General features: G+C 40.1%; 1 protein-coding gene across 4 annotated transcripts in view; it reads right to left on the bottom strand.

Annotated features, from left to right (window-relative positions):
• Positions 1-5,207: 5,207 nt before the first annotated feature.
• Positions 5,208-10,571, bottom strand: part of Hecw1 (HECT, C2 and WW domain containing E3 ubiquitin protein ligase 1) — a 235,625-nt gene continuing 230,261 nt past the window's right edge. For all 4 annotated transcript variants that reach the window (XM_050142743.1, XM_050142745.1, XM_050142744.1 and 1 more), the window contains one exon: positions 5,208-9,821. In XM_050142743.1, the coding sequence (XP_049998700.1) occupies positions 9,710-9,821 (112 nt within the window). In that variant the 3' untranslated portion in view covers positions 5,208-9,709. The remainder of the gene's footprint in view (positions 9,822-10,571) is intronic.

The raw sequence follows: 10,571 nt of genomic DNA, 5'->3' as shown, positions 1-10,571 counted from the left end.
TCCACCCTGTTTAAAAAATAAACCAACAAAAACACAACAAAAATCAAAACAATACAGAGAGAAAATCACAGCCCTTCACCACATACACACCATTCTCTCTCTCTCTCTCTCTCTCTCTCTCTCTCTCTCTCTCTCTCTCTCACACACACACACACACACACACACACTCACACATGCATTCTCTCTCACACACACATTCTCTCATGCACACACACTCTCATCCCCTACACTCACACTCAAACATTCTCTCTTTCACTTCCTCCCCCGCCACATTCTTACTCTTTCTCTCTCTCACACACACATATTTTCTCTCTGTTATACACACATATTCTCTCTTACACACTCACACACACATTCTCTCTCCCTCACACACATTCTCTCTCTCTCTCTCTCTCTCTCACACACACACACACACACATTCTCTCGCCCTCACACACATGCATGCACGCACACACACACATATGCACACACACACACACGCTAGTGTGAGGAAACAGTTCTTGTGCTGGTGCTCATGGACATTTCCTCTTCCTCTCCCCCTTTTGCTTTTCCTTCCCTCCTTTTCTTTTTCCTTCCTCTCTTTTCTCTTTCCTTCTCCTCTTCTTTTTCCTTTCTTTTTCTCCTTTCTTTCCCTTAAAAAAAAAAAAAAGCAAGATGGAGCCCAGGCTCTGCAAAGGCTGAGCAAACCCTGTTCTGCTGAACTGTATTCGGTGCTGGGGTACTGCAGGTGTGCAGACAGACATGTGTCTAGGCTGTGACACAGTGGCTATGGAACAGAGCAAGCATGAGAAGAGGCCAAACAGGTGTGCCCAGACAGCCATGTTGTGCTCTGGTACATGGCAAGTGTGCAAACAAGCATGCCCAGGCTGTTACATGGTGGTATCGGTACACATAGATGCAGACATGTAAACAGGTTTGTGTTCTGTGATATTTTGATTGTATTCTGACAATAAACTTTGTTTGAGTCGGAGGGTGAACTAGCCACTAACTGGCCAAAATTAATTATAGAGGTTTCAGAGGACAGGACAGATAGGAGACAGGAAGTAGTGGGCAGAGAGAGGATCTCAACTGTTTTTGGATGGAGGAATGGAAGGGATAGGAGGTCACTGGTGGCTACACAACTGTTTCTCTGATCTTTTAGGTTCTCGCCCCCTATATCTGACTCCTGATTTTTTTCTTGATAAAGAATAATTAGATAAATCCATCACCTGACATCCAGCTTGGGGCAGGAAAGCACAAGATAGCCACTCACGCCTGGCTTTGCAGCCATGGAAACCACCATACAGCTGGATTTTTCTCCCTTGTCCTAAGCCCTCTGAGCAAGCCTGAGATTTTTCTGGTGCAGCTTCTCTACAAGAGCAGCACTTTCAGCGACTGTCCATCACACGTGCTTCTCTCACACGTTCCCCTGTGTCTGCTCTACAGACGGCTGTTCGGTCCTTTCTCCTGTGGGTTGTGGGCCTCTCCTGGACGGCCCCTCCTCCAGCTGATGACACTAGGTTAATTACTTCAGCACCAGCTCGGGCTTCTGTTGTTACACCTGCCCCACACTCTCAGCTCACAGCTACACACAAGCAGCAGCCCTCAACCAGGCTGTGCACTGCCTGTGTTCTCTGCCCAGCTGTGCTGCACAGTGACAAGCGACCTCACACGTCACTGTCATCATCGTCAGCCCTGGTGAAACAACGGGGAATTTTTAAAGGAGGGAATTAAAAATGCAAGTATTATGATGCATTAAGTTAGGTCTCTGTATGGTTCCACAATGGATGGTTTGAAAATGGAACAATTAAATGAAGGGACAATAAACTTAACTGGAATTGACATAAAAATCAATTATCATTTTGATAATTCTTGTTTTATCCCTAAAAAGTTGTTCAATATCAGTGCCAAATACGAACAATTAACTGATAAGATAAAATCTTTAAAAAGATATACTAATGAAACTAAGAAATATATTCACACATAGAGGAGTTTAGTTCAGTATTGAGATTTCCTCTTGATGAATTTTTCCTGTGACTAATGTATGTCCTTCTTTGTCTCTTTTGATTGATTTTAGTTTGATGTCTATTTTGTTAGATATTAGGATAGCTACACCAGCTTTTTTCTTAGGTCCATTTGATTGGAATATTTTTTCCCAATCCTTTACTCTGAAACGATGTCTGTCTTTGAGGTTGAGGTGTGTTTCTTGTATGCAGAAGAAGGATGGATTCTGTTTTTGTACCCAATCTATTAGCCTGTGCTTTTTTATAGCTGAGTTGAGTCCATTTATATTAAGGGATATTACTGACCAGTGATTGCTATCTCCTGTTAATTTAGTTTTCATTGTTGGTGATGTTAATTTGTGCGTTTTTCCCTTCTTTGGGATTTACTGCTATGAGACCATCAGTTGTCTGTATTTTTGTTGGTGTAGCCAATTTCCTTGGGTTGGAGTCTTCCTTCTAGTGTTTTGTGTAGGGCTGGGTTTGTGGTTAGGTATTGGTTAAATCTGGTTTTGTCATGGACTATCTTGTTTTGTCCTTCTATGGTGACTGAAAGTTTTGCTGGGTATAGAATTCTGGGTTGGCATCCATGGTCTTTTAATGTCTGCATAATGCTTGACCATGACCTTCTGACTTTCATTGTCTCTAATGAAAAGTCAGGTGTAATTCTGATAGGTCTGCCTTTATATGTCACTTGATGTTTTTTCTTTGTGGCTCTTAATATCCTTTCTTTACTCTGTATGTTTAGTGTTTTGATTATTATGTGGTGAGGGCACTTTTTTTTTTTTATCTAGTCTATTTGGTGTTTTGTAAGCTTCTTGTATCTTCATAGGCTTATCTTTCTTTAGGTTGGGAAAGTTTTCTTCTATGATTTTGTTAAATGTATTTTCCGTGCTTTTGAGTTGAACTTCTTTTCCTTCTTCTATGCCTATTATTTTTATCTTTGGCCTTTTAATGATATCTCATATTTCCTGGATATTTTGGGTTAAGTGCTTGTTAGATTTAATTTTTTCTTTGACTGACAAGTCTATTTCCTCTATTGTATCTTCAGCACTTGAGATTCTCTCTTCCATCTCTTGTATTCTGCTGTTCATGCTTGTGTTTGTGGTTTCTCATGATTTATGTTTCTATAATTCCCACAGCTTGTGTTTTCTTTATTTTCTCTATTTCAGTTTTCAAGTCTTGAATAGTTTCTTTCATATGTTTGATTTCTTTTTCTTGTTTTTCTTTAAGGGATTTGCTGATGTCTTCCAATTTTTTGTTTGTCTTTTCCTCCATTTCTTTGAGGGGATTTCTCATTTTCTCTGTAAGTGTTTCAAACATTCTCCTGAAGTTATTTTTTAGTTCATTTTCTTCTGCTTCATCTATACTGGTTGTTCAGTTCTTGCTGTTGTAGGGTATTTAGGTTTTACTGGTGTTGTGTTGCTCTTTGTGATGTTGCATGTGTCTTTACCTTATCTATTCATCTTTTCCTCTAATAGTGTAGTTGGGTCTGTCTGTGATTCTGTTGATTAATCTTTTAGGTGTCTTTGAATCCAAGGCTCAGATGGTTGATCCTCATGGTACAGTCAATGCCATGGTTCTAGTTACCCCTTTGGTCACTTTGTGTTCCCAGAGGTTGCTTAGTGCTCCTAGGCTTTGCTCCACTCCCTTGGAGTTTTCTCTCTTAGGCCTGCTCTAACCTAGGTTGTCGGCTCAGACCTGTTTCTGTAAATGTTTCTGGTCTGGCTCCATTGCAGAGGTCCCTGGCTTGGGGTTAGTCCTGTAAAGGACCCTGGCTCTGGTCTAGTCCCTCGGAGTTCCCAAGTTTGGGTGTGCCTGGACCTGCAAAGGACCTGGCTTAGGCTTACTCCCTCAGAGGTCCTAGACTCAAGCTTGGACTTGCAGAGGTTCCTGCCTATTTCCTTTGATGTCCCAGACCAATACCAAGACCCTCAGAGGTCTTTGCTCAAGCCTACTCCCTCTGAGGCCCCAGACTCATGACTGGCCCTGTAGAGATCTCTGGTTCCTGCCTACTCCTTCGGAGGTTCCAGATTCATGCCCAGGCCCATGGAGACCCTGGCTCAGGCCTAGTTCCTTCAAGGTCTAGACTGACACCCAGACCCACAGGGGTCCTGGCTTAGGTCCACTCCCTTGAAGGTCCCAGATTTACCCCTCAGCAGGCTCTGTCTCTGGCTCATTCACTCAGCGGTTGCTCCCCTGTACCTTTTCCTGTGGAGTTTGCTGTCTCAGGTCTGCTCTGCCCAGGTCACTGGCTCAGTCCTGGTCCACTAATGTCCTGGACTGGACCCGTTTTCAATCCCATGGAGCTCGCTTTCTCAGGCCCCCTCTGACCTAGGTCTTGTCTTTCTTTTTAAAAAACTTTATTTAACCTTATTTTATGTGTATTGGCTTGACGGTGTCAGATTCCTTGGAACTGGTGTTACAGATAGCTGTGAGCTGCCATGTGGGTGCTGTGAATTGAACCTGGGTCCTCTGGAAGAGCAGCCAGTGCTCTTAACCTCTGAGCCACCTCTCCAGCCCATGTCTCTTTTTATAAAAACAGAACATAATTAGCAAATGATGTGCTGTGTTGAAAATATGACCACAGAAGTCAGAAGTTATGAAGTGCAATCTTAATTTCAGGATAATAACAAGATCAAGAAATATAACATAGCCCACTCTTTTCCAAATATTATGAGCTAAGCTAGTTCTTTTGTACTTGAAGAGAAAAATTAGCTTTCATTGGGAAAATGCTGAAGTCTGGCCTGTGTGTGAAAATGTATTATCACCATGTCTCACTGACACATACTCAGTCTCACCTGTTTCCATTCTCTCGTTCCTACTCACGCCTTTTCAAATAAAAATGCTTCTTCACCTCAAAGAATAAATAAAATTTGTTTACATAGGAAGAGCCACATGGTGGGTAGTTTTCAGGCTCTGAAAGATATTATGATTATAATGGTCATTTGTGACTTTTGCTCAGTGGTAACCCTCCAAGGACCCCGTCTGAAGTTTTCATAAAAACTTCTTAGCTGGTAGGATTTCCTACAAACTAGCTAATAAAGCTATCGGGCCCATACCCCGAAAATGTTGGTTTAAACCCTTCCCATACTAATAAACCCAACCACAGTGCCTTCCTGTTCTGCATAAGGGACAATTATGAAATGAAGCTCATAGGGCCCTAGAAGGCATGTGCAAGGAGATTCTTTTAAAATCTGCTCCTTTATTCATGGATTTATAGGCATAATAACAATGAGGTTATTTGCCCTGGAAGCTGCTATCACTCCGTGTTGTTTCATTGCTTACACTATTCATCAAGAGCACAGGTTTGATAGATATTTTCATGTGTTACCACAGACTTCTCTTTGCAATAAGAAACACACTCAGTGCCATACCAAAGTGAGTTTATTGACATTCCTTGAAGATGTATGATGGAAGAGAAAGCGAGGCCTGAGTATCACGTGACATTTCTTTTGAAGATGTAAGCAAAATCAGCCCAGTAGTATGGACATCTTCTGTTAGTGACTAGAACAAAGACTTGTAAACAAAATTGTTATGGACATTTCCTCAGATAACGGAAGCTGCAGGAAGTAGACTAATGGAACAATATTTACTCTACATACTACCTCTAGGCACCTTGTATCTACTAGAACAAAGGGACTACATGTCATTAACAGGAAAATAATACTTTCTCTTTTGGACCTTGTGATAGCTGGAATAGTCACCCTGCACATGTATGATACAGTATTGCAGTAGTTTCAATAACAAACACCAAAAGACATAATAGTAATTATAATCATAATAACAACAACAAGAAGAATAATAAAGCACCACATTTTGTTATGTAAAGTTCTAACTACTTTCATGTGAAAGTGTTTCATCTTGACTGGGAATACATTTGTGGCAACTTAGAAATTTTCAGAACCCAAATTTGAGACATGTGGCTTGACACAGGGACTGACAATGAGATTGCATACTGTTAGAAGTTTCATGGAAAACTCAGCTCGCTGGCTTGCCGTACAAACATTCTTACTGGTGAATGACGCAGCTTCATTATTAACAGGAAAAATATTGAAATCTTTCATGAATCAAGCTTGCCAAAATATCATTTCACACTTCATTTTATTCATTAACTTTCCCAAAATATTTGTGCTATCATAGTGATGGTAGTAAAAACTTATCACAATGTTCTCCAGCTCATGTACACAGGATGTCATAGAGAATCCAGTAGTTCTAGATTAGTTCTGACTGTGAAGACTCAATTTCTATCGGGGAGAGTCCCATCTTCATGTTACTGAATATTGTCTCCCAATAAAGGATGTCATACTCATAAAACTAGATATAAAAATCTTGCTTTAGGGATGTTATGACTTATAAGTGATTATTTTGCAATTGCCTTTATGGAGAAAAAAAGTTAAAGAACTATGTAGGGTCACAAAAGATCTGTGTTACCCAAAGAATTATGTCATTTGAGGTGACTTATGTCTCCAACCATTAAAATTAATAATTATTTCTACAGTTATTTCCTTATGTGTAAGTGTATATACATATAAACATATGGTTACATGTATAGTTACATATAAACACATGTACATATAAACATATGGTTATATGTATAGTTATGTTTATATGTATATATATTGAAATTATGTATAATTTTAAAATTAATCTCATATGATTTCAAAAGTGTCTTTCCATGACTAATTTCTGAGCTCCTCTTTCCTTTGATTTCTTTCTTCCCTGCAAAGCTGAAGCCATATGTTGGGCTCTATGAAGCAAGCCGTGTATTCTCTCAGTAACTTTGGTGTTGGTATTGATGCCATTTTTCATTTTTCTATTTTACTATTGTTTTTCATAAGGCCCCCAACCCTATCTGAGGATCTATTGACAGCTAATGGCATTTGAGAGTCAGTTTCCTTTCTTTTCTCTTCTTTCTCTTTCTTTCTTCTTTCCTTTCTTTCGTCCTTTCTTTTCTTTCTTTTTCAAAACAGAGTCTCACTATGTAGCGCTGATTGTCCCAGAACTCACTCTGTAGACGGGGCTCACAGAGATTTGCCTGCCTTTGCTTTCCACGTGCTGGGATTAAAGGTGCATGCCACTTACAACCCAGTTATGAGAGTCAGTTTTTTTACACATAAGATATGTTTACATCCTCCAGGGGATGGCATTACACTAATTAGTTTATGGAGAGCATAAACTGAACTCAATAGATTGTAAAGGAAAAAATGGCATGAAATTCAGAAGGAACTGAAGGCTGAGGAGTGGATCTTGGAGGAATTAGGAAGAAGAGTGTTGGATGATTATGATTTAAATACGTTGTAAACATTCTTAAATAATTAATAAAAAGATACTACTGCTGAGGCTGGAGCGATGGCTCAGAGGTTAAGAGCACTGGTTGCTCTTCCAAAGGTCCTGAGTTCAATTCCCAGCAAGAACATGGTGTCTCACAACCATCTATGATGATATCTGGTGTCCTCACATGTGGGCATACAGGAAAGCAGAACACTGTATACATAATAAATACATAAATCTTTAAAAAATACTATTGCTGTCATGTTTGCTTGTTGGGATTCATGTAGAGCCTGGCATTAGGATCGAGGTATAACTAAAAATTAGCAAAAACGAAACAAACAAACAAAACCCCAAAACATTTATCTGAGTTTCTTATTCACATGTAATTTCTAAGATAATTTGTTTCTTTTGTACGTTGGTAGACTAAACAGTAAACCAGTTAATAGATTGTCTCATTTTTGTAAACTGTAAACCTTTCCAGGAGCCGCTTTCTACACTTGAACCTACAACTTTCTCCTTTTCAACATATGGCAAGTGCTAAAAATGCTGAATGCTTGAATAGATGAGTTTTATGTATGTATAAAATGAATTCTAAATATGCTGTTCAATGAGCTAAAGATTTAGTGAAAGTGATTTTTGTAGTCCTTTTGTTCTGAGATCATTAATAAAGAACAACTCCATTGGAATTCATTGTTTTTCCATACTGGAAATATGGACCAAATTTGACCTATTCCTAAGCTGTGTATCATACAACTTATACTCCATTTTTAGTAAAACTTTTATTTAGACAACAATAGGAAGCTAAGTTTCCATTATGTATACTTCCTGTTTGACAACAGACATACAGGAGCAAGGAGTGTTTGGCATTGTGATTAATTTTTACTAAGAAAATATATTTTAGAGAGCAGGAACATACCGCACTGGTGACATAAGCCACGAGGCATGGCTTCATCTGAAGTTAGCTTTACCTTCTCAGACTTTCCCCCTTGTTTTAATATGCTGATTATAACAATGGATATTTTAATAGTTGAGTCTCTTTAGCTTTTCTTTTTCCCAGTGAAGAAAAACACTTTCATTTATGTCATATTTCAGACAACATGGATAACATGGTTACAAAAATAGCAAATGACCATTATGGTTAGGTTTATTTCAAATGTAATCAAGATGTCAGGCTGTCTGTGGAGCCCGAAAGTGTTTTCCTAAAGACACATTTTCTTAGATATTTTGCTAAATGCTAAAAAAATGTTTTTTTTTTTTTGGACATAAGTCAGTATGTCTCCGAAAAAGTGCTATGGATGAAGGAGAAGTTTATATTGCCCGTGGTCCCTAACAAGCACCGTCACTCTCCGCAGCTCCTTATGTGGTTTCTGTGAACATCAGAAGTGACAGAATGGGAACACCATGAATAACAAAAGAAGAGAAAAAAAGAGTGAGAAAAATACCAAAGTTATAAAGAAATAAAAGGTTTACTGGTCAAGTAAACAAACCTGGCTTCAACAAAAGCCATGAGATCTGTTTGTACTATGTGTGTGAGAATAGATTAACAAAATTCACGTATTTGGATAAATGTCCTAGGTCCTGTCCTTTTTCCTGTTTGCCCTGTCACTTTCTATGTAGCAACACTGGAGTTAAAGGTTCATCTTTCAATCTACAGCAATAACGATTGCTTCCTTGGACATGGCGCACACGTTTGTGCTTCTTGAGTGGCGAGTGTTCCCCAGGGGTGCTCTCCCCACTCTCCCTTTCTCAAGCTGGGTTTATAGTCCTTAAAGCCAGTGGGTTTACTGATAACCTTTTTCTTGCTGTTGTTAATTGCTGGAAGTTTCATATTTGCACCATATGTCTAGGCTAGTTCTGGATGATGGGACTGATGTCACCTGTGAATCATGAGTTGAATGAAGAAAAAAATTTCTTTGTGGCCTTGGCTGTCCACTGAATGGATAGGATGAATAGGATATGCTGAGATAGAGAGATAGAGAGGAAAAAAAAAATCAGTCAGCTCCTAGGTCTGGAAATTATGAATTGGTCATTAGAAATTATGAGAAGTGATTGGTTCGGCTTGGAAGACGTGGGCATATAAAAGCATGGAATGCTCACAGCTGAAATTATCCTTAAACGATAGAAATGGAAGTAAACATTTATTACCATTTCGTCAAGTGTGGCGCGACTCGCACTCGTGTTTCATTGTTAGGAATGGAGGTATGTGGAGGTGTGCACAGACCTTGAGACAGCTGTTTTGTAGTATTGCATACAGGCTAGCAGTTCATTGGAAACAGAGGAGACAAGCCTGAAGGTTAGATCTTAGAGGAAGGCAATTCTTCATGCACAGCTTTTGCCAATTCTAATTTGCTCTGAAATAAAAACCATGGAATACCAAAGTCAACGGAGGGAAAGGAAGTCATCCCGGAAAGGGTGGTGTCACGGTTCAGGATGATGTCAGGCAAAGTTCCACTTCCTCACTCAAGTCCGAAGGTGCTGGTTTCCTCTACCGCTGTTAGCAGCTTCTCATACAACATGGAGTATGAAGGGTATGGGGGCAGATCCAGCCGGTTGAAGCATGTATGTGCCCTGGATGGGGGAGGAAACACTGGTCAGAGTATTTTAAAGACTGCTTCTGGATACATCAATGACTCTAAAGGGGAATCAAAAGTGAGCTAGACAATATTTAGGACAACCACAGAACACTGCAAATGGTGAGCCATGGCCATCGAGACATGACACGTTCAGGACACTGAAGAACCAGAAACAGTTATTAACTGCTGTTTGTAAGAAAACTATACTACACTGTAACCACAGGAGCAAGCCAATGGCCAGCCCTTTGCCACTATCCTGATCTGAAGTTTAACTATGAACTTAGACGTGAAGGAGGCAGGGACATCGTTAGTGCTAAGCATCCTTGCCTCGCTCTGAGTTCTGGGCCTTGCTGAAGAGTTAACAATGCTCTGTAATTCTGAGATCCAATTCTCCACATCAGGTGTGCTCTGAAATAAGCTTAGCTCCTCCATACTAGTATGCAGGACACATGTCAACAAGAGCTTAAGTGACCACTCCCAAGAATAGGTCAGTTGAAGAGTCAGTCCTTGCTCAAGCCTGGGGGGGGGGTGATCTTCCCCACCATTGCAATTCCTGAGGCCTTGCTCAGACTGGGCTTCCTTCTGCAGGCCCAGGGTCTGCACACTCACCTGTGTCTGCCCCCGACTAGCAATGTTCTCTATTACACGGATCACACAGGTGTAGGAAACGCCTATATGGATACCCAGCAGAGAGCGGAGGATACAAAACCACACAGAGTTTTCCCTAATAGCTGTTTCCTGCCAG

Source organism: Alexandromys fortis, unplaced genomic scaffold (genome assembly GCF_014885135.2).
Source record: "Alexandromys fortis isolate MF-2015 unplaced genomic scaffold, M_Fortis_MF-2015_v1.1 scaffold_5, whole genome shotgun sequence".
NCBI classification, from domain to species: Eukaryota; Metazoa; Chordata; class Mammalia; order Rodentia; family Cricetidae; genus Alexandromys; species Alexandromys fortis.
This window is presented reverse-complemented; position numbering and strand designations above follow the sequence as displayed.